Source organism: Malus domestica, chromosome 08 (assembly GCF_042453785.1).
Source record: "Malus domestica chromosome 08, GDT2T_hap1".
In the NCBI taxonomy this organism is placed as follows: Eukaryota; Viridiplantae; Streptophyta; class Magnoliopsida; order Rosales; family Rosaceae; genus Malus; species Malus domestica.
The window spans coordinates 4,857,042-4,881,569 of NC_091668.1; the positions used below are offsets into that span (position 1 = coordinate 4,857,042).

Below are 24,528 nucleotides of genomic sequence, written 5' to 3' on the forward strand. Positions count from 1 at the left end.
GTTCTTGGATGACTTGGGCTGCCTTCAGGAAACGTTTTATTGCTTATTTTCTAAGCCCCAACTACAGACTGAGGAAGAGGCAAGAGTACTTAGAGTTCTGACAGGGTGACCTCAGCATCACAGAATTTGACAGTACTTTCAGGCGCTTGGCTAGACATCATGATGAGACTTATGATAATCCGCAGACATAGATGGATCAAGCGATAATTGCACTGAATCAGGAATACCATACATTGGTAGCTGCTCAGAAACCCATAACTTATGAGGATGTAATCGAGATAAGTTTGAGTATAGAACAGTCTAAGTGAGATAGGGAGATACAGGATCAACCTCAGACTTGGATCCAGCCTTAGAGACAGAATAGACAGCGGAATCAGAATCAGAGGAATTAGAATTTCCGGTCGCGGAGTACCAGAAAATTAGTGGGCCCCTCCAGCTCTGTAGGTCCTAGACATTCTTTTTCCTTAAAACGATCAGGGTAGGGGCGTGTCATGAAAAAGCTTGATTTTAATGATTACGTTTTGTGAAAATGTTTTATAAGCAATTTGGATTTACACTTATGGATTATCATGCTATAGTATGAATATTTTAGAATACCATATTTTATCGAACTTATGTTCTTTATAGTATATATGATGGATGACTATATACTATTTATGAACAAGTTTTCTTTACACTTCTTTATAGTATATATGTTGGATGACTATATGCTGTGAAGATGGTTTTGAGATATATGTACTTATGTTTGGAAATAGTATATTCAATGATTTTGTGCGTATCTAGTGGTCACTGTAGGGGCCTTCGGGTCGATTGAAGATTTATATATGGGCCTTAGGGTAGGGTGATGTAGGGGCCTTCGGGTCGATTGAAGATTTATATATTATGGTCGGATGATGTAGGGGCCTTCGGGTCGATTGAAGATTTATATATGGGCCTTCGGGTAGGGTGATAGGGGCCTTTGGGTAGATTATAATACCACTAGTTAGCACACTATATAAGAAATATGTTTTATGAAAGGTTTTATGACATGCTAAAGTTTTCGGAAAACCTATTACATATTATACTATTGAATTTCTATAAAACTTTAGGGGTTAGTGTACTTCCGCATCAGAATCTTCGAGTCCTCTCAGTGTAGGACCCATTCTTTTATTCATTCAATTTTATATTATTTCTTTTAGTGTTCTAGTTAGTTGTATGCTCTGAACACGTTTCTCATTTGCATATTAATTATATTTAAATTATTTCTTATTCATATTTTAGTTCTCATGTTTTCAATAAATGACTTTCGTCACCCTAGGGTATCGGGCAGCACGTGACCATTCCGATGTTCCACGGACATCGGGATCGAGACGTGTCATTAGGGGATAGAAATTTAACCCTTAATAATACAAGAAAAAAGGATAAAAAATACATCATGGGTTTGAATTTCGTCGATGACTAATTTAACATCTAATTTAACAAAATTTACCGTTTGACAAAAAAAAAAAAAAAACCCTTAATAATACAAGAAAAAAACATAAAAAATACATGGCATTGCTCTTAATGCAGAATAAAGTGTCAGGCTTAAGATCGGAGAGCAGCTTTCACCCAAAAAAATTTCTGACAATTGTGTGCCGCAGCTCACCGCGGGCAATGATTTAGTGAAAACTAACGAACGTACCACTTGTTAGTCAGCCAACAAGACCGAAGAGCTCGCAAACAGTCTTCTTTCCTTCCAAATTTTCTTGCTAAAATTATACGACTTTCGATGTTTCAATTCTCGGCGTCATTCTGGGTGGGGATGCTTCAGACTTTTTCGATTCTTCAACCTCAAACTTTGGGTGGCAGGCAATAGAAGGATGGCTGCTTCTGTCATTGGAGAAGCCTCTAGTGCTTTCGGCTTAGTTGGGTACGTGTGGCCCTGTAGGTGACCATATGAATTTCTGCTGTCGCTTGCCTTGCGTATGGGGATCTTTGGAAAGTCATGGGTGCACTTATAGATTTCTTCAAGTATTCTAACGATGATTGGGTGAAAGATATTCAAATGTACGAACTTATTAGAAGCTGGGGACTTGGAACTTTTGAGATCACCATCCACCATGAAAGTTTTGATGACATGACAGCAACGATGTGTATGCAGAGAATATACAAATATTGCTAGTTCTGTGAAAACGAATCAGAGTGGATTCTCAACGTCGCGCCTGGCATTGCGAAGAGAGATACGGAATCTCGTCCAACATTGAAAAGAGAAATATTAGTAAACTAATCGCTCGTTTGCTAGTAATCGTTGGTCAATGAGAGCACGACTATTGGTTCTCAGTTTTCAGGAATGTAATCATTTTTAAAGCACGACTGAAAAACAATCATCTTGATTGCGACAAGGATCAACTATTGACGGCGTAGCTGTTGCTTCCGGTTAGTAGTGGGACCCCCCCGAATATTCCATCACCAGTCTATATATTAAACCAACCTGAGCTCAGCTCCTTTGAAGAATTAGATTGAAGAGACTGAGAGAATGATAGGCAGCATTGAAATGTTGTTTACCATCTTCATGGTGCTGGCAATACTGGGAGGAGTTTTGGGGTACTTGTATTGGCCCTACTGGGGAATGAGAAGGGTACCTGGCCCACCAACTATCCCTCTGGTAGGACACATTCCCTTGTTGGCAAAGTATGGTCCTGATGTATTCTCAGTTCTTGCCAAAGAGTATGGCCCTATTTTCAGGTTAGTAGCTGTTATGCGTGTATATGTTTGATTATGCATAATTTGTCTGTTTTTCCCCCGAATTTTTTCCGAAGAAATTTGACAACAAGTGTGAGACTGCATACATGGTTAGGTCAATTGTCCAGGATAGTGTATCAGATCTCTTGTACTCAAGTTCAAATTCTCACTATTCATAAATTAATAGAGTAGTTTAGAATGTAATATCTATCGTTTTGTTAAAAAGAAACGAGACTTCAAATTAGTGCCATGTAGGTCATGCTACATTTGATCCACTGTTTTCTAAATTATAAGCTTACCAACTATGTTTGACATCTTTTCATGTGGACAGTGGATTGTGCAAAAGTTACGTTTTTGCTTCCTTTTTTGTGTGCCTTTTAATATGGTTGAAATGAAGGATCTTAGTTAAAAATTAGATCTCGTGATAAATCCGACGTCGCAATGATGTGTTACTTTGATTTATAATATGTTAAGGTAAGCCGCTTATGTATGTGCGTAACTCATCTCTTAAGTTTTTGGTAACACATCCTGGCAGGTTTCATATAGGTAGACAACCACTCGTAATTGTAGCAGATGCAGAGCTTTGTAGGGAAGTTGGAATAAAGAAATTCAAAGACATGAAGAACAGAAGCATTCCATCTCCCCTTGCAGCTTCCTCTCTCCATCAGAAGGGTCTCTTTTTAACCAGGTATATTTTTTGTATGTTATATTGTTATAAAATGACATGGAACATCTACCCACGGACCACGGTTAAAGTTATAGTAGACGTGTATTAAGTCAATTAGTCAGGACATTGGGTTCCCTTTTTTTACGTTTAAGTTCGAATCTCTCTTCTTGTTGATTGTAATAATGAAGATTGAAGAACATCTGATGGAATTTGAGCATCCTGCAGGGATGCAAGATGGGCGACGATGCGAAACACTATATTGTCAATGTATCAACCATCACACTTAGCCAATCTTGTGCCTACAATGCAGTCATTTGTTGAATGTGCAACTCAAAAACTTGCCTCCACAGCGGAAGAAGAAGAAGATATTACCTTTTCCGACATCTCCCTTCAATTGACTACGGATGTAATAGGACAAGCTGCATTTGGTGTCAACTTTGGCCTTTCTAAACCACAATCCCTCGGCGAGTCAGTGGAAAAGATTGATGGAAAATACAACAATGACGATCAAGTCTCGGACTTCATCAACCAACACATGTATTCCACAGCACAACTTAAGCTGGACTTTTCGGGTTCCTTATCGATCATACTAGGACTACTTGTCCCCATACTCCAGTGGCCATTTTGGCAGATGTTGAAGAGAATTCCTGGGACTATGGACAGAAAAATCGAACGTAGTAACTGGCATTTGGTTAGCCGGCTTGATGCGGTTGTGGAAAAGAGAATGAAAGACAGAGGACAAGGTTCAAGGGACTTCTTGTCACTCATACTGAATGCAAGGGAGTCGGGGAGGGTTTCGAAAAATGTTTTCACACAGGATTACATTAGTGCACTTTCTTATGAGCATCTCCTTGCCGGGTCGGCCACCACAGCATTCACATTGTCTTCAGTGGTCTACTTGGTTGCTGGACATCCCGAAGTTGAAAAAAAGTTGCTGGCAGAGATCGATGGATTTGGACAGCCAGATCAGATGCCAACTGCTACTGATCTCCAACACAACTTTCCTTATCTTGATCAGGTAAGGCTTCTCGAATTTCAGTGTTGCATTTGAGGAAGCTTCCTCATTAGTTGGTTTACCTGTCGGTTTTTCGAATGCAGGTTGTTAAAGAGGCAATGAGGTTCTACATGGTTTCCCCATTAGTTGCAAGAGAAACATCTAAAGAAATCGAAATAGGCGGTTATCTTCTACCAAAGGTATTGCTCTGCTTCTGCTAAGGACCTCTTTGAAGAAATGTCTTTTTGTCTGTGATTTGAAAGTGGTTTGTGTATATGTTGGATTAATTCGTCTTGTTTTTGAGGAGCAGGGAACTTGGGTTTGGTTGGCCCTCGGAGTTTTAGCGAAAGATCAAAAGAACTTCCCAGAGCCAGAAAAGTTCAGGCCAGAGAGGTTTGATCCAAGTTGCAAAGAAGAGAAACAAAGGCATCCATATGCCTTTATACCGTTTGGACTCGGGCCTCGAACCTGCATTGGTCAGAAATTTGCTGTGCAAGAAATAAAGCTTGCGCTGATTCACTTATACCGGAAGTATGTGTTCCGGCACTCTCCATTTATGGAGGTACCTCTGGAGCTTGAATATGGCATTGTTCTCAAGTTCAAGAATGGCGTCAAGCTTCGAGTCATAAAGCGGACATGATGCAAGAATCATTCTTCCACTCGCTCGATCAGACCTCATGATACTTATCCTTCACTTTAGAAGGCAACTGAAAGATTAGATATACAAAATGTATAAGCCATCTTCGATGTAGATTATGTGATATAAATCATCAATTTGATTTGAAGCTAAATTTGCTGGAGACCAATGCATTGCAAGAAAGCCCGCGATGAGTTCAATGATCCATCACATTAGAATTAAGTAAATATTCGATTCCACATATTCATAAATTAACTATGTTCAAATGAAGACTGAACTCTTCTATTCCTAGCACACACTTAAAATCACACATTCTAAATAACAGGGAACAGGGAACAACTAGCCGTTGATCTTCTCAATCAAAATGAACTTAATCCAGCTGATCGTCTGATCGAGGTGCCCCTTTCACCTCAGTTTCATAGAGTTCTTATCCAACCGCGTTGGCATGCCAAGCGGCTTGGAGAAGTTGGCTGAAAATGGCTCAGAACCAGCACTACTTTTTGAATCCCCATTAGAGAATGCCCCAGACCTCTTGAGGAATTGAAACTCGTCCATGGATTGCCTTTGAGTTCTTTGAGACAGATAACTGTGTGGTTTCTGCTTCAACTTAGTTGACTCAGTCAGGTTCATGTAACTCGGCTTATAGTTGCAGCCGTCATCTGTTCTATCTGATGCCAAACCGGTGTTCCCAGAAACTGGCGGCGTGGATGTGCACAGTGAAGATGAAGCAGAGCTCTCATCATACCGGAATTCGGAACTTGGGCTCGAAGATGAGCGAGTAGCTTGCCCAATGTGAGGAGGCTTTGCAGAAATCCTAGTGGTGACGTTGTTCTTCCTGACTTTAACCGAGCATGGTTCTGAAGATTTCGAATGTTGTTTGCCCGCGAAAGGGTCTGCACAGCTCTTTGGAGGCGGTGTGATCTCAGAAGAGTCATTGTGCGACTCTTCCATCAGCCTAGTCTCCCACGGCTTCGCTGACATCCAACGCTCTAACCAACTCCATCCCCAACTGTTCTTGTCAAATTCATTGTTCTTACTGAGAGAGTACACTGAGGATCTGGTACGAGAATTCGAATTCGAATCTGGGGTTGATTTCCATTGCTGAGAAGACAAAATAGAAACACAATCTTGCTTATATCAGTAATGTGAAGAGAATGGTACTTAGTTTAACAGACAAACTACAAGGAGGTTCCCGACGAAGCCAATTTCCGTGTTTTATTACCTTCTGAGCAAGAGCATAAGCAATTGCTCTCTCCCTCTTGAATGCTCCTTCTTGCCTCATTTGAATCTTTGCTTTAACATCATCTATTGTTCCCTTGCTATCACACCACCCTTCCTGCAATTATTTATCCTTTTTCAGTACTTACTACAAAAACGCAAGTTCGAAAGAGCCGCTTCAAAGTTCAAACCAAGAATATTTTCTTCTGTGACAATATTCAAATGAAAGCAAAGAACTTTAAAGCTCAAGTTACCTCAGCTTCTTTTAAGAGATCGGCCTGCGTGCGACGTTCATTGATCATGTTCTGCACAGCTTGTCCCTCCATGGACATTCGCACGCGACGAGCTCTCACACGAGCCTGAACTCGAACAAGAGCTTGCATGCACCTCAGTGTCACTGCAGCCTGCTTCCTCACTTGCCGGCCCCGAACCAGAGCTTGCAGCCTCACTATTCCTCTCAAGGCCTTCAAAGCCCTTCTCGCCTGCAAATCAGTTTCCCCATATAAAAAGCTTCAAACTTTCATCAATAGCAGCCAAATCCTTAAAATTAAGCACAATAGGCAGCTAGGCATTTTATCAAACAGACTGAATGTATTGAGCAACTTCAACACTAACTATGTGCTTATTTCAAAAGCTCTTCTAATCAAAAGCTACAATTATAACAGAAAAGCACTTTCTTACATCAACAAGCAGGTTGTTCAAATTAAGACACTAAGATCTATGGCCTATGAGTGCAGATTTAAAAAAAACAAATGAAATAAATATTGAGAAAGTGATTTTTTTTCTTACCAAGAAGCCTCGGAAAGCAGTTTGGATTCTGATAGCAGCCCATTCCTGCCTCACAACCCTGAAATCCTTCGGCGGAGCTCGAACCACCGCAGCCACCGCTGCATTATAAACATCCGCCCCTCTCGGAGAATCCGACCCCTCCGATCCCGCCCAGTAATTACCTTTGAAACCCTTCCAAGTAGACCCCAAATCGCCTGAAGAACTCCTCCACAGCTTCCACTTCTTGCTCTTCCCGCTCACCTTCTCCTAAACAAATCAAACCCAAAAACATAAAAGTTCAGAAATTCATAAACCCGGAACAAATAATTAAAAAATAACCTGGAAATTATGGTAAAGATCGAAGCTTTACCGGGTCGTCCTTGTCGGGTTTTTTCATCCCGATCAGAGCCTTGACCCATTTACCAGAAGCACCCATTTGAGCAAAACAAATTTGCTTCAGCAGAAAAACAAGCAAAAACAGAGGTTTGCAGCGCGGATTTATGAAACTTCAAGGTGGATTAATGAATCTTCCTAGTGGATTAATGAAACTACCGGGTGGATTAGTTAAACTTCCGGGTGGATTTATGAAACTCAAAGCTTCTGCGACGTGGGTGATTTGCTTTGTTTTGTAGGGCTTTTTTTTGGTCCCAAAAAACAGAGCCGTTCGATATTTGAAATTCAAAACAACAAGGGACAAATTGGGAAGCAAATGGCGCTCGGTTCTATTGGGGAAGGGGCAGTTTTTGCCACTGTGGGGGGATAAATTTACGAAACTGCACCCCCAACTAGGGCCACTGCTTTTTCTGGGGAAAAACGACCGGAGGCCACGACGGCACGACCCGTTTTGTCAGTACATTAAAAGTTGCGAAAAGTTACGAAAAGTACGAAAAGGAAACCGACAAAAGATCCTCCTGGATTGGATAGCATTCTATCGCAGTCAGATGGTTGATTGTGTTTGTGGGACCACCTGTGGCTAATGGGATTTGGCCACGTGGAATGTGACCGCGTGTTTTGATGAATCATATTTGGTTTTGTGGTTTTCACCAACAAAGTTACTAATCCAAGAACCAAAAATGGACGATCAAAGTGAAGATTGGATGATTTACTGCTAAAGATAGAGACCAGCTCTGATGAAGTCATTTGAAATGTTTGGAAGTTTTAGGGGTGGTTTCAGAAAATGATGTTTGAGTTGTCACATTCATCCGTTGCTTAAAATTTTGATTTTAATGTGACAGATAGTCATATACAATAATTCGATTTGATGACTTATGTTTGATGCGCTGTTTTTAAAATGTTATGAAATATAAACATGTGACATGTAGGTTTTAGAGGCATTGGAAGCTTGATACATCATATGAAATGACTTACTTTAAAGTTTGAAACGACATATCACATGTATTTTTATTCTATTATAGAAAATCGAATTACGAATTTATCTTAATTTTAATTTATCACCTCATACTCTTTTCACCACTCGAACTAATATAAAAGGTGAGTCACGTATTACTTTATTGTGAGAAGAAATTCAGTTAAAAAATAAGCGTCAGTGTTGCGTATAATCAACAACGTTTCTAAATGTTGAAAAACGCTTTTATCATTAAGGTCATCACATCAATTGTGTTTGAATCTGGGCAGGTACAGTGAAGTGCTTTTGGGAAAGAAAGAAGCATTTATTTGGAGAAAAGTGCTTTTCCTTTGTTGTTCATTTTACTAACCGATTTCGACCTGGAGGTTTCCCAACCAGACAAATACCAACCGGACCATTCATGTTTTTGTCAGTCGTTGACACCGAGATTCCACACTCTTGTCTCTCCTTCCTTCTTCCCACCAAGATTTCAAATTTCCAGTTTTTTTCCTAATTTTCTGAATAAATTAATCAACTTTCAGAAGAAAAAAAAAAGGTTGTCCTTTCTTGTTCTTCAAATGGAAAATTCCACATTGGATTCCTTCTTTTCCGGTTTAATTTTTTTCAGAAAATTCCTTGTTTCTTTCTCGAATAAATCTGCTTTTTCTGCCTTTGGAATAAATACATGGAGGTGGAGTTAAAGTATGAATATGGTCATCTACCTAATGCTTTGTCTTCTGTATTTCTTATCCAAATAAATAAGCGGGAAAGTGAGTCATCTCTATCTACCACATAAAACTCAGAGAAAGAATCTGTTTTCTCATCATTCATAAATACAATGTGAGGGGGGAACATCGAAACGACATGACATTATTGGTACTAAAATTATAAATTTGTACATTATGTATCGTATAACATAGTAGAGCTATGGTATATATTTTTTTTTACTGTTTTTTCACTTGTATTATAATACGTGATGTATCTACTCGTGTTCCAATTATACTAAAACAAATGTCGGTACGTGAGTATATTTATAGATTCTTAGGTAGAAAACCTTAGTTAAACAACACTAAAAAGATTGAAAATCCTAGTGATATTGGGATTCAAAATGTGGAAAAGAAAATAATGACAAATTCAGCCGCTGATAAAAAGTTTAGGAGGAGGGTAGGCTACCCCATCCTTAGGGCAAAGAATAACAAACTTAGGCTCATGGGAGAATTGGAATAGGGATTCAAAATGCAATATTGATCTAGTATGTCATAGTAGCAGCTCATCAACTACTTTCTACTTAAGTCCTAGTCAAAGCCTTTTAGGCTCGACCAAATTCAACTGGTAGACGAGGCTGATAGTTACGAGTTTAAGGTCAAACTTAATGTCATGTGACTAAACTCAACTTGCGCACAAAATTAATGCATACGCTTTCGAGTTATCTAACTCGATAAAACTTATATATCGCTGATTGTATACAACTATGCCCAAATTAGCGCAAACCAATACCGTCGTGCTAGGCAGTTCCATGTAGGCAAGTCTAGGGGAGACCCCGATCTTTGGGTTTGGTCTAGGGGAAGGGATTGGAGAAGAGCTTGTATCTTTGGTGATAGGTTGACTTGTTCAAGTGTTTTGCGTTGTAGGTTAACTGGATAGTCCCTCACACACCCAATGCGTGGCCCAAACCCTCATGCGCACTTGCAAGACAGACGCCTGGACAGGTCAAATACTGGTCCGTCTGCATTGCCTGTATTGGGACCCATACTCTCATTTGATGATCAGTGGGAATGGAGCCATCGGAGCCGTTGATTTTAGGCCCATCAGGATTGGCAGCTTTAATCTCTGGACTGGATTCCTCATAAGGAAATTTGAATGATCCCTTGTCATCATCTGTTGCACACATCTTTAAAGTACCACCAAAAAACGAGGACAGAACTAATTAGCCATTTTTCTTAGGAAATTCTTTGCGTATAACGTTTATTTTGGGTTCATGAATATTTTTTTAGAATGTACAGGTAACATTGTCGTTATGTTTTGTTAACGACAAAGACATTTACATTTTATCATATATATCATTAGTTTGTTCTATAATAAAAAATGAATGTTGGTTCGGTAATTTTATCTTGACATTGGTTGTCTACTTGGTGCTCCTTCAGGAAGATAATGAATTCCTTGAAATTATCCTCACAGTTGGGAGACAATGACCACTGTATGGCCAAACAACCTTGTACAAGTTAAAAGACATGAAGATTTTAGCTCACTGCCTAAAAAATTGTACTTTAAAAGAATCAGAGGATGGTTTTATAACCACTTTAGTTTTTTTTTTTTTAAATTTGAAAACTCAAAAAGTAACTTTCCGTTTTGAGTTTGAGGTTTCAGTTTTTGGTTGAAAACATTAACCAAACAAATTTTTAGTTAAAAAAACTCATAAACAAAATAGTTATCAAAAGATCATAAATGTATTTACCTCAAAAACCCCATCTTAAGCAACTGATCTTCCGGCCGCAGTTGTGGCTCGTCTTGAGCGTCTTCCCTGTTTTGCATTTTCACGTTTCCCTTATTTCTCCTTTTGTATCCCTTCCCTTATTTCTATATCTTTATTTTCTTCCATTTGTTCAATTCATAAAAGAAACGGCGAAAGAAAAGCGTGTGCGAAAATTACTTCCCGTCGAGTGGGGGTTGTGCGTGTAATTTTGGATATGCATGCTTTTAATTTAAGTGCTTTTCCCAATTCCCAGTTGGGTTTTTTGTATTTTTGAGTAATTAAAACTGATGGTTCTCTCCCTTTCTCTACTCTTATCAGCATGGACTGTGATAGTAGTTAACCACTAGTTTTTCGGTTCAATGGGCACCAAACAAGGGGAGTTAGAAGACTTGAGAAAAGGGTTAGAAAGGTCAATAAGCTTCAATTATTGGGAATTTACACAACCAAAACTTGAAGCATCTGATTATTCAAAGGGCAGAATCATGTGTCATTGCAGATAAAGAAACCCACTATTTTGCTTCTTGCATCGGCTACGTTGTTTACTCCGCGGCCGGTGAACGAGCTCGATGCTGCGGCAACCAAGGTTTAGAAAGTGTACAAGAGTTACAGGACTAGAAGAGACCTTGCAGATTGTGCTGCTTCGGTTGAGGAACTGTGGTTCGCAACTCTACCTTAAAATACTAAGTCGTATATTTTTTTTTTGTTACACTTTGTTGCTTGGTAGAGGAAGACCTAGGAAGATTTTGGAAGAGACTCTAAGAAAATACTTAAGAGTACTTGGATCTAACAGAAGACGTCACACAGAATCGAGCTCAATGACATTCTAGGATTCATATAGCCAACCACACTTAGTGGAAAAAGGTTTTGTTGTTGTTGTACGCTTTGTTGCTTGTGCTCAATCAATCTGTTTTTTTCCTTCTTGTTTGTTTAACCTTTGTTTAACCTTTGAAGGTGGCAGACTTTGGATTTTGCAGCTCTGAAACGAAGCTCGGTGTCCTTCTACAACATTGAGAAACATGACAGTGCCGATCGCAGTGGTCACGGGCTAGGACAAGGGCTGCCAATAGGTACACATTTTGGTGATGTATGAATCAGACATCTGATGAAATGTGTTTTTATGGAGAAATAAAAGTTAACAGAAAATGTTTGATTTGTGTTTGTAGGTAGGGAAGGGTTTGCGCAAGGATGAGAAGGCTCAGTAAGTAGCTCTGCAGCACTGGCTTGAAATCCAAATTTAATTTTGTTCATCAGCACTGTTCTAAGAATCCAAATTTATTATAGTCATTAGTCAGACTGTATGAAATCTTTTACTATCAAAACCGAACCAAACCACCCACTACGATTTAAATCAACCGGTTGTTCATGCAGTTCATGCACAAGCAGGTGGGTATCACACTTCAATCCTAATAATTGTTACATTTGAAAGAGAATCGAACATTTGACCTAATCTAATCCTAACTCATTTATACGATAACACTCAAGCTAACCGTGAAGGATTTGCTTCATTATTTTCTCAGATTGATCCTCGCCATCGGCACGGACACAATTTGCATTTTCTACCACGATGTGTGGTCTAATTGGTAAGTTTGCCTCATGAGGAAAAACTTTTCCTATGATACAGTTTTATAATATAATCTTTTTACTATTTACCACCATTTACCACCATTTACCACCAAACACTATATATTATATTAATCTTTTCTTTTTATCTCCCCTGCAACGTGAAGGCTGGATGTTGGCGATGGCAAATGCACAAACCTTAACAAGTGCCCAAGAAGTCCTGGTTTACAACGTCAGTACATTCAATATCTTGGACCAGCAAGGACTTACAACTGTGTACTCATATACTTCATTACTTAATTATACTTAAAGCAACAATTCTTCTCTGAACAGGACGTTCGTTCTTTACTAAAGGACAGATTGTCGATAACATTGACATATAGCATGCCAATAGAAAATGTACTGATATTATTCATAGAAACATAGACATTACCGTTACAAAATCCGTTGCTAATAAATTTTTTTTTTTTTGATTTTGTATTGCAAGAGAGGGAGGCATATGAAGTGATTATGGAGAATAGGAAGCTTGTCCACAGGCAGAGTGGAATGCTTGTCGACACAGTTGAAGAGTCTAAGTAGATTTTTGTGCTCAGCGCATCAAGATCTTTATATGTAGGGCAGAAAAAGAAGGAACTTTTCAGCACTCAAGCTTTGTTTCTGAAGGGGCCACGACTAAACATGATCATATTCATCATCACCATCCTTAGCCGAAATCATGTTGCACATGAGTAATTGTAATAGTTATCACAAACTCTGCACGATAAGTATTCACCATCCTTGGCCACACAATTATTCACTTGTACATATTTAAAATTTCTTTGATACGGTTGATATTATCATGGAAATATCTAAAAATTTAGAGAAAGAAATGGAATTTTGGGTGTGGGGGGGGGGGGAGAGAGACTTCACCTCACAGTCCAATGTTTGACAATCTCCAAAGTTTCATTTTAAATTTTTATCATTTCTATCGAAAGCAATACATATCAATATCGATATTTTGATATATCTGTAAATAGTTTTACAAATTTGCATATCGATATTTCTACCGATACTTGTATTTAAACACTATGTGCTCATGCATTTAGCATCCAATTTGAAATACTTGGCTGAGAATAAGCCCAGGTGGATTTCATGCAACCAATACCACGGGCAATAAGGTTCCAATTGATCCAACTTTTATCAAATTCAAATTCAATTGATGATCATCTCAGCTTTATCTCCATTTTGATTTGATCAGCCATATTCACGTGCATGCCTATCTCCTTGCCAATTATCCATAAATCACGTTGTCTTTCACAAGTTGGACTCTAGATCCCCACGTGCATGAATTGCATGGGGAGTAATCTTCAACCACAGGGAAAATCCCTCACAGATCCGTGAATCCTTGATTCAATCTGGAATCTTCAAGTTCATCAAAATGTTTTCACAAGATAATTACTACAATAATTCAATAATAATACTGTATTGTTATTTGCACTCCAAAATAATCATTTTGTACTCCCAACTTTCTATATTTGAAAAGAAAATACACTTATAAAGATTGTAAAATAAAATTTTTGAAGTGACAATAACAGTTCTCATAATATTTTAGAAAAAAAAATATTAAATTGAACTGCCTCAATTAAATAAGCTGAAGGTGCAAAATTGGGTTCAAACAGTTTCCTAAAGCAATTTTATGTTGTAAATTTTGGCTTCATGCCTTGATCATCAATCATCATCTCAATAATGGAGGTGTCACTTTCCACTATAGTTAGATTAATTCCTTTATCTATTTATGGGTAGGTATATATGTACATACATAAATTATATTTGGGTCTATCCACAAGAACAAGGGCCTCCCCTCATTTCATTTACTATCTAACTTCAGAAATATGCACCAGTAAAATCGGTTACTAATTTTATAAACAACTATAAAACAAAAAGACATTAAACCCTAATTTACATATGTTTTATTATTTGTTTAGCATTCCTTGCAGCTACTAGCTTTTTGTCAAGGAAACAATATCCATTTACAAGTCTCAGAGTATTTTTATAAGAGAAACGACATATTTCATCAATGAAATGGGCCAATATAAGGGAGTACAGATCCTTTTCGAATCTAAAAAAATTGAGCCTAAGGATCAAATGGTTTGGACTGTTAAAATTTGATTCAACGGTTATAAACAAGGAACTCCTTTAAAAGTTATAATAATTGTAACTGTTGGATCAAATTTCAATGATCCAGATTATATGATTTTAAGTTTATTTTTTTTTAAATCCAAAGAGGATTTGTACCCAATATAAGATTCCTCCTCCATTTGGAGACAAATGTTTCGACAAGTCAAGTACAGGTGGTACTTCTCCATTGGTTGCATCGGGCCCCACACTCTCATGCTGATGATCAGTTGGACTAGTGGAGTCATAGCGATCATCTATTGCACGCATCTATAGAAGACCAACATTAGCCATTGGCTGTTATTTCTACCAGCGATATCTGGGGAGCAAATTCAAATATAATTGCTCCCAAGTAAATGTTTTTAACCAGTTGAGCTATAAACTCGTTTTAAGAATGAGCTATTTTAGTTTAACTTTGAGTGCCATTTACTAAACATTGTAATATTAAGGGAGTTGAATGTAATTCCAAGTTAATTACCTTGACATTGATTAGGTCTACTTGGTGATCTTCCAAGAAGCTAATGAATGCTTTGAAATTGTCTACCGTTGGGAGATAGTGATCATTGTCTGGTCACATAGCCTGAAGAGTTGCAAGACAAGGAATTTAATTAAGCTAAATAATTGAAGTGTTAAAGAAATAAAAATCAGTATTTATAAAAATTCCATAAAACGAAAGAGCGGAAGTCGAAAGACATTAACAGTGCGCTTTTATCATTAACTCCAACATAAGGTACTGAACATCTTATCACTTATCAATGCATTTTTGACAATATCGATACACCTATGTTTATGAGCGGAGAATGGCTAATGTACCTCGAGAACCCCATTGTGGGCAACTAATCTTCCGGTTGCAGTTGCAGCCCCTCCGGACAGAAAGCTAGAGTGCTGTAAAACACCTTCCTTTTTCGGCCTTACATATAAATCCCTTGATGTGCTGAGCACAAAAATGAACTCAGAGCCTTCAATTGTGTTAACAAGTATCCCAGTTTGCCTGTGCATAAGCTTTCCATTTTGCACAATCACTTTATATGTCCCCCTCTCTGACTGCAATAGAAAATGAAAAAGAATGAGCCACGGATTTTGTATCGATAATATCTGCCTTTCTGCAACATAAAATCTACATTCTTCCCCCACAATATTTTGATTTGTAAGTTAAGTCCTTACTTATCCAAGATATTTGATGCATTGACGTTGCAGATCGATTCTCGGGCAGTTCTCGAGATTTATATCTTTATCCTCACCAACATCCAACCTAAGTTCCAGAGGAGGAAAAACAGAATATCAATATTACCATTGCAATAGAAGAAATAAAAAAAGCTAATCATTCTTGCAAATTAAACTGTCGTAGAAACCAAATGGTTTTCCTCAGGCAAACACACGGACGCTTACTAGTGTTGAGAGTTGTCCCACATCAGTGAGGGACAAGGTTTGCTATGTGCTGATATGGTCTTGGACTACTCTCCATATTGCCAGTTGGTTTTATGGTGAAACCCCAATTTCATCATGGTATCAGAGCAGATTGTCTTTGTGTGAAGTCATACGGCCACACGCGCTCCACGTCACCTTGTTGTGTTGTCCACGTGTAGGCTTGAAAATCAGCCACACGTGCGGAGCCGTGTTGAGAGTTGTCCCACATCGATGAGGGACAAGGTTTTAAACTTCCCACTATCGGTATTTTCAAAATCCTAGCGACGTCTCGAGCCCCGAGTATTCTCCTTCCCTCCGAACTCTCTATCTTCCCCGAGTTTATCGTTCCACTCCAAATCGCTCCGTTGTCCGATCGGTTTTGGGGGTGGAAATAACAAATCGATGGGTGAACTGAACGATTCCTCCGCTCATCGCAGGGTTAGCCCCCAGCTACAGAACGTTCCGGCGGAGAAACGACTTTTTTACGGGAGTCCGAAATGGATGGCTGATGAGACTAAGGACGATGTCGTCAGGACCAAGAAGACCAAGGTTGCGAAACCCCTTAAACCGCCAATGCAGAGTTCTAAGCCTAAAGCTGAACCGAGCAAGGTTGTCCACTTGTGAAGCCCAACGGCCACACGCGCTCCACGTCATCCAGTTGTTGTCCACGTGTAAGCTTGAAAATCCGCCACACATGCGGATACGTGTTGAGAGTTGTTCCACATCAGTGAGGGACAAGATTTGCTATGTGCTTATGTGGTCTTGGGCTATTTCCCATATTGCCAATTGGTTTTATGATGGAATCTCAATTTCATCAACTGGTACAAAAAAGGTTGGCTGGTATTGCAATCTGACCAGATTTCGCGGTATAACTGCAAATTGTCTCCACGCCGATGGAATGGATCAATCTGACAAAAAGATGGAGCAATGAAAAATTATTTCATCAAAAACTTCAAAACAAGATCAAGAAATTTAAAGGTAGATATATGGACTCACAACTTCAAGCCAGTACTGAGTAGCTAGTATATGAGAGGATTATCCTACTTTAATTAATACTGGGGTTTTTTGTGGTAAAACCTCATATTGTTGTGCTGGGATAGCACCATGTGTTGTTAGATTAGTGGAGTGGTGTTATAAGGTGTAAACTATAAATATCCAAGTGTAATTATCTCAAAGTAATGAAAAATTGATCAGTGCATTCTTCATAAGTTCCTTCTCTCTCTAACTTCTATCTTCTCTCTCTCTCTCTCTCTCTCTCTCTATTACTTACTGTCTAAGTTTGTTGATAGAGTTAACAGATACTGATAGACGAAGCTTTTTTTTTTTTTGGAGAACCTCGGCGGTACGAAGGAAATTTATTGATAAGAAAAAAGAAGTTACACCTAGACAGGGGGGGACATAAACCTAACCCCTCATAGAACAAGAGAAAAGAAATACAAAAAAGAAAAATGGGGGACATGCACCTTACCCCTTTTGAGAAAGGAAATACCGGAAAAAGAGGGGGGGACATAGACCGTACCCCTCTTGGAAAAGAAAATACAAGGAAAAGACTAGGCGGACATAAGCCCAAACCCTCTATAAACCTTAAAAGGTAAAAACCTGCAAGACAAACTGCAAAACAAAAGGGAATCCAAAAAGGTTAGGAAAAGAAAGGAGAACACACATCAAGAAGAGGAGACAAACCTGTAGGTTGGCATGCCCAAGAAATCTGAGTGCAGAGGAGGAAGGATCTCTATTGGGGGAGTGGAATGCCAAACAAGTGAAGATGATAGAAGCTCTAAATTGGCTAATTTGTCAGCAACAACATTCCCTTCCCGAAAAATATGAGAGCAACGAAAAACCATGTTCTGCAAATGGAGAGTACAATTGTTCCAGCGTGTCTGGAGCGACCAAAGGGGAGAGAAAGATCCAGAAGCAAAACATGATATTACACTAGAAGAGTCGCTTTCAAGCCATAAATTTTGCCAGCCCCGCGTGTGGGCCAATTCGACAGCATGGATGACAGCATGGAGCTCCGCATAGAAAGAAGTACGATGGCCCAAGCTTAGGGAGAAACCACCAAGAAAATAACCCGCAGAATCTCGAAAAACCCCGCCACATGCTGCAGGACCCGGATTACCTTTAGCAAGGCCATCAGTATTCACTTTGACCCAAGAAAAATGAGGGGGGTGCCAAAGAACAGGGACAATAGAATGAGCTTTACAGGAGTTGGGCGATATTCCAAGAGAGACTAAAAGTTGCCTATCCAAAATGCCTCGTACATGGCCAGGGGTGAGAGCTCCAACTTGCCTAATCCAGGCCGAGGTGGAGCGGCAGAGACGTGAGAAGGAGGGGGGTTTGCCTTTAAACTTCACTTTATTACACATCTTCCAAATAGCCATTAGTAAGAAAAACCCTGAAGTTAGCCAGACATTGCGAAGATGTGGAGAAAACCGCTTTGACAGAAAATCAAGCCATAGACAGAGAGGGAGCCCGTAGGTGGAATAATAGTGCCAAATTGGGTAGCTAGCCAACGCCAAGCACATTGTGCAAATTCACAGCTAGAAAATAAGTGGTCAATAGATTCAGAATTCTTGTAACATAGTTGGCATATTGAAGTCAGCGGGATGCCTCGGCGCTGAAGTTGATCCTCCGTTGGGAGCTTATTGAAAAGAATCTTCCAAACTAAAATAGAGTAACGAGGTGGGATGAAAGGACGCCAGATAATGGAAGCCCAACTCTTGACAGGAAACCGATGATGAACAATTTCATAGCCATCGGAAAACGAAAAAACACCAGATGTACAAACTTCCCAAATTAAAACATCCTTATCCTCATCAATTGGAAGAGGCATTTCTAAAATCTCTTTAGTTAGGTCTGGGAAAGTAGAAGAAAAAATAGAAGGAATAACCCATTTTCCCATACGAATAATATTTGAGACCTTAGTACGAGATAAAGAAGGAGCAATCTCTGTTGCACCAACGACGTCCAAAATAGGCTTATCCAGCCATTTATCAACCCAAAGGGAAGTAGTAGAACCATTTCCAATCACCCAACGACAATTCTGAAACAAGATATGAAGAATGGATTTGATACCAGGCCATATAGAAGATCGCTTATAACTACAAGAATATAGGCGACCATGTAGCTTGAAACGTTCCCGAAGATAAATACTCCAAGGGGAATCAGTAGTAATAATAAGTCATCCAAGCTTTAAGAGGGCTGTAGTGTTAAGAGAGCCAAGATCACGCAAACCCAAACCACCTTCATTCTTCGGAGCACATATCTGATGCCAAGAAACGGTAACAAACTTCTTGGAGGTTACGTCACCAGACCATATAAAATTGCGAGCACATCGTGAGAGAGACCTTAGCAAGGAAGAAGGCCACTTATAAACAGAAAAGCTATGCAAGAGCATACTTTGAAAAACTGATTGAGTGAGTTGAACTCTTCCTGCCATAGATAAAAGTTTCCCCTTCCAACCAGTTAACTTAGCTTTGGCTTTATCTGCCAAGGCTTGAAGATGACTCCTTTTAGGCTTGCCACAGAAGATTGGAACTCCTAAGTAGACAAAAGGTGCTTTGCCTTCTTTGAAACCCAAGTAACTCTCAACCACAACTTTGCGATGCCTTGAGGTAGAACCCAAGTAGAAAGTACTTTTTGCCTTATTGATAAATTGACCAGAGGCTCTACTATATCTATCGAAGAAACCTTGCAAATTACGCAGGGTGACACCATCACTTCTACATAAAATGAATAAGTCATCTGCATAGACCAATAGAAACAGAACCTTGTAGGTCATTGTCAAAGATCACCACACTTTTACATTCTATATAAGAAAAACTAATGAAAATAATTTGTTAATTTTGAATTTCAATGATAAAGACCAAATAAAGGGTAAAATAAATAGGACGATGATTAATTTTTTAGTGTAAAAATGTGATTTTTCGTTAAAGTGAACAGTTTAAAGTTCCCTTCTATGTATTGTTCTTGCATCCATTCTAAACTAGGTTGAACCGTATCTTTCATTCATATTTTTTTGTTTCAATTTTTCAAACTGTCATTTCAATTCATTCCAATACCCCAATCAAGTAATTTAAATTTAATTTTCTTATGCACTCTTGTTTGTTGTCCTTTTATTTTTCCGCTTTTACTTTATGCATGTTAACTTTTCCGAGCAGTATTGTTAATTTAGACGTCAGTTCTCTGTCAAATAAAATCCACTACACTTATATCACCTACTGCAACATTGATAATAAAATCCAGTACACTTTATAGCCATCTTGATCAAGACACTTCTCACTCATCATCGAAGTCAAACTCCCATTCCAAAAGATCTTAAACACAAGGCATAAAAAATACCTGACTGACGTGAGATGCTTTCCTTCTTCGGTTAACGATCGCATTGAGAAAAGCCAAATCCAAGGGCAGTCAAATCTTTAGTGACGTCTTTGCATTTGTTGGTTTAGTTGGCGTCGACTGTTTTCTTAATGACTATTCTAGTTACTCATTATTGTAAAGGTAACCAAGTTGCGAATTGTTTTGCTAACTATGATGTTGATCTGGCTGGGTTCATTGGTGAGATTCTTGATTTCCGTGTGCTACTTTTGACATATCACCGTAAATTGTCTTTTTTGCCTTGTTATAGTTTCGTGTGGGGTTTTTTTTCTCTTCTTCTAATGTTGATTGGGTTCTTTTTGTGGTATGGGTTACATGCAATCTAAGTAAAAGAATGAAGTGGCAGCATTATATCCTTTTACAAAATATCTTTGGCATCAATCAACTTCCTCTCTCTAGTCTTTCCAAATATGTTGCTTAAATTTCTTCCAAACTCCTGCCCACTCATTATTGTCTGAACCATACCTAGTAGTACCCTCATATCCACTAAAACTTCAAGCTTTACCAGCGAAGATGGTAGCTCCCAACACCAATGAGGTTCCAACCAATTACGATCGAAAAAGCGAAGTGAAAGTTTTTGATGAGACAAGGGAAGGCGTTAAGGGTCTTGTTGATGCCGGGGTAGCCGAGGTTCCTAGAATTTTTCATCAACCACCAGAATTGGATGATCAGAACTCCATCAACAATACAAGCAGTGATTCAGAAGCCACCCAGTTTAGCATTCCGCTAGTAGACCTTGAAGGCCATGGTAATCCAACTAAGCGCAATGAGATTGTTGCGAAAGTTGGAGAGGCATCAGAGACTTGGGGCTTCTTTCAAATAGCGAATCATGGGATACCTGTTGGTGTTTTGGAGAGGATAAAGGATGGGGTACGTGGGTTTTATGAGCAGGACACTCGAGTCAAGAAAGAGTTTTACACTCGTGATCACTCTAAACCTTTCTTTTACAATACCAACTTTGATCTTTATAGTTCACTGGCAACGAATTGGAGGGATACTTTTCTGTGTTACATGGCTCCAAATCCTCCTAAGCCAGAAGACTTGCCAGAAGTATGCAGGTATTTGACAACTCAATTCTCTGGTTTAATTGGTGACATTAACCTGGTGCAGATTCCTTCCTTGATGGATTAGATCACTTAAACTCCATACTTTTGACAAGTTTAATGTGCTTTCCTGTTTTTCAACTTGCAGAGACGTACTCATCGAGTATTCAAAGCGAGTAATGGAGTTGGGGAAATTGTTGTTCGAGTTGTTGTCGGAGGCCCTTGGGCTAAAGCCAAGCCACTTGAATAACATATATTGTAGTAAGGGGCTACAGGTTTTAGGCCATTACTATCCTGCTTGTCCACAGCCAGAGTTAACTTTGGGCACAAGCAAGCACGCCGATAATTCATTCCTTACGGTCCTTCTGCAAGATCATATTGGTGGTCTGCAAGTTGTTGATCGTCAAAATAAGTGGATTGATGTACCCCCTGTGCCTGGGGCTTTAGTGGTGAACATTGGAGATCTTTTACAAGTAAGCACACGTATACAATTGCCCTTATTCCGTAAAAACTACTATTAAATTAAGAGAATAGTATCGTAAACTAAGCTAGTTTGTTATGACTAATACTCGAGACAAGCTTTGGTCGCATGGTAGCGTTCTCTTAGAATATGTCTTAAAATTCTTCGATTATCATAATTAGATCTTTTATGTTGAATTCTTTTTGGGGTTTTCAGCTCATATCAAATGATAGATTCAAGAGCGTAGAACACAGGGTATTGGCAAACCGTGAAGGTCCAAGGATATCCGTTGCCAGCTTCTTTAGCACAGGTATGCTACCATTTACAAATCTCTATGGACCTATCAAGGACTTAGTATCAGAAGACAACCCTCCAAAGTACAGGGAGACTACTGTGAGGGACTACCACACCCATTTCTATGCCAAAGGCCTAGATGGAACCTCTGCCTTAACTCATTTTAAGATCCGAACTTAGACATGGAGGAGCACAGGAGCAGAGACCGCAACGAACAAATCCTGTCTACTAAATAATTTGGCATGAAAATATATATTGGTTTGTTTAATCTGAAAGCACTTTCGCACCACAAAATTCTGGATATGCATATTATTTTGTTTTATGTTTGCATATGGTCTAATATACTTGTAGATAGGGTTGGGTTTCTACCCATGCGTCCCAGGTGCGAAACTTCCCCTCTTATAAATTATTGTAATAACTTCGAACTCTCTCTTCCGCAAGAAAAAAGGGGGGTTTTCCTTCCATTCATCATGTTTACATTTTTTGTGGCATGCTGCTTAGCGCTTAACGAATTCAACTGTGGTTGTGGTTGCATATCAATACCATTATACCATTAGTGTGGGCTCATTTGAGAATGTTTTTGTTTGTAAGAAGCGGTTTTACACAATTGTATCGAAAACCTGTTAAAGTATTTATTATAGGGAACTTTAACGAAAAGCTCCTGGAGAATCATCTCTCCGTAAGGTCAGCTAAAAAAGGAGCCAATCCTGTCCATCCTCCACACTATATAACCCGTACACGAAAGAGGAAGCGAGGAGCAAAAGGATGAAAACAAAGCAGCCAAAAATGCAATCCGACCAGATTTCGCGGTATAACTGCAAATTGTCTCCACACCGATGCAATAGATCAATCTGAGAAAAAGATGGAGCAATGAAAAATTGTTGCATCAAAAACTTCAAAACAAGATCAAGAAATTTAAAGGTAGATATATAGACTCACAGCTTCAAGCCAGTACTGAGGAGCTAGTATCTGAGGCTTCTCGTCCTTGCATAAACCCTTCCCTATCTACATAACACACAAAACTTATGCAGTTAATTTTGAATTAACCTCCACAAAACACATCTTAATTAGCAATCTGATTCATATATATATGTATAACAGTATATATACACACATACATATACGTGTGTGTGTCACCAAAAAATACCTTGGCAGCCCTTGTCCTAGACCATGTCCACCGTGACACAGCAGTTTCGTTTTCCTCCGAGTCGAAGAAAGATATCGAGCCTTGTTTCAGAGCTGCAAAGTCCACGGCCTTCCACCTGCAACAATTAGACAAACATAATAAACAAGGGATTTCTAGTACACCAAGGAACAAAGGTGTAACAAAGCATGACGTGGGTTTTTTGAGGTGCAATCATGAACCATAATTCCTCAACCACAACAGCTGCTTCTGCAAGGTTACATCTAGTCCTGTAACCCTTACACACTTTCTGAAGCTTAGTTGCTGCAGCATCGAGCTCACTAACCAAAAATGTTTCATGATTTCCATCCATTGGAGGGCTCGAAAACAAAATAACCTTCAGAGGCCCTAGCTCTTCCTTTATCTCTTTCAAATACTGAACCAATCGAAGGTTGAAGACAATACATACATATCTAGAAGACGTTCATGTCCATATATATGCTAGCAGACAGACTGGCTGCGAGCATAGTCGTTTGAAAATCAATGTTTGTCGCACGGAGTTTCAAGGAAGGTAAAAGCACCTATATTCAATGACGGGCTTAAGCTTAATGTGAGATTAAATAAATTTGACTCATGACTTCTGTAGTCTTTCTTGAATCTATTCCATCTTTTGGGTAGGTATATATAATCTACATTAATGAATGACAATTTGCATTAATTAAACAATAGTATTAATCTAGAGCTTGGACAAATCACTTGTTAATTATATTAATCAAAGAACAAATTTCCATTCACACTTGTAGCATAATGTAGCATAACACATTTTGTATAACTAAATTGAAATTGGAAACCGAAACTTAGCAGAACAAATAGGTCTTTGTCCTAATCTTTGTGTCCATCACGGTGATTCTCAGTTAATCTTTTAGCCGTACGAAGTAAACATTTTGAGCCGTCGAGCAAATTCTCAAATATTGAATTAGATGCTTCAATTTTCGATTATGTAGATACCCGATTTTTGAAGCTTATTGGCCTTTCTATGTAAATTTTATCAGATCCATTGGAGCTGCTATTAGTTTCTGAATCGTCTCTCCTTGTTTTTTAAAGCTCATGGATTTCACCCTAACTGTTTCTGTGGTGCCCATTCAACCAAAAAGCTTGGGTCTTTATTATCTCAATCCATGAATGTTGCAATCACCGAAGAATTTTGGTCTGTGTCCCAAGCCCGGATAAAGGAGGAGGGGGAGGGCGTCAGGTAGTCGACAGCCGGCACTCCATGATCACGTCGAATCCTTATGAAAATGAATCCAG

General features: G+C 39.0%; 3 protein-coding genes, 1 long non-coding RNA gene and 1 pseudogene across 5 annotated transcripts; 3 read left to right on the forward strand and 2 right to left on the reverse strand.

Annotated features, from left to right (window-relative positions):
- Positions 1-2,494: 2,494 nt before the first annotated feature.
- LOC103421043 (cytochrome P450 711A1-like) lies at positions 2,495-5,161 on the forward strand. The gene is made up of 5 exons (XM_008359078.4): positions 2,495-2,703; positions 3,236-3,388; positions 3,593-4,385; positions 4,466-4,561; positions 4,672-5,161. Exons 1-5 carry the CDS (start codon positions 2,495-2,497, stop codon positions 4,999-5,001), a joined length of 1,581 nt encoding a protein of 526 aa, XP_008357300.3. The 3' UTR covers positions 5,002-5,161.
- Positions 5,162-5,189: 28 nt separating this feature from the next.
- On the reverse strand, positions 5,190-7,767 carry LOC103421023 (protein IQ-DOMAIN 6-like). The gene is made up of 5 exons (XM_008359060.4): positions 7,355-7,767; positions 7,006-7,251; positions 6,471-6,698; positions 6,221-6,334; positions 5,190-6,099 (listed from the first exon to the last, which is right to left on the reverse strand). Exons 1-5 carry the CDS (start codon positions 7,418-7,420, stop codon positions 5,404-5,406), a joined length of 1,350 nt encoding a protein of 449 aa, XP_008357282.3. The 5' UTR covers positions 7,421-7,767; the 3' UTR covers positions 5,190-5,403.
- A 3,033-nt stretch (positions 7,768-10,800) lies between these two features.
- On the forward strand, positions 10,801-13,214 carry LOC139198233 (uncharacterized). 2 transcript variants are annotated; one of them, XR_011583545.1, is made up of 5 exons: positions 10,801-11,663; positions 11,754-11,869; positions 11,966-12,000; positions 12,320-12,382; positions 12,530-13,214. It is a non-coding gene; the product is annotated as an uncharacterized lncRNA (long non-coding RNA). The 2 variants fall into 2 exon arrangements; XR_011583544.1 differs by having other exon boundaries at positions 11,966-12,382.
- A 1,011-nt stretch (positions 13,215-14,225) lies between these two features.
- Positions 14,226-23,593, reverse strand: LOC103440861 (IQ domain-containing protein IQM1-like; annotated as a pseudogene).
- Positions 20,684-22,568, forward strand: LOC103418032 (1-aminocyclopropane-1-carboxylate oxidase homolog 1-like). Its single transcript, XM_070826650.1, has 3 exons — positions 20,684-21,358; positions 21,492-21,816; positions 22,020-22,568. Exons 1-3 carry the CDS (start codon positions 20,814-20,816, stop codon positions 22,275-22,277), a joined length of 1,128 nt encoding a protein of 375 aa, XP_070682751.1. The 5' UTR covers positions 20,684-20,813; the 3' UTR covers positions 22,278-22,568.
- Positions 23,594-24,528: the final 935 nt, after the last annotated feature.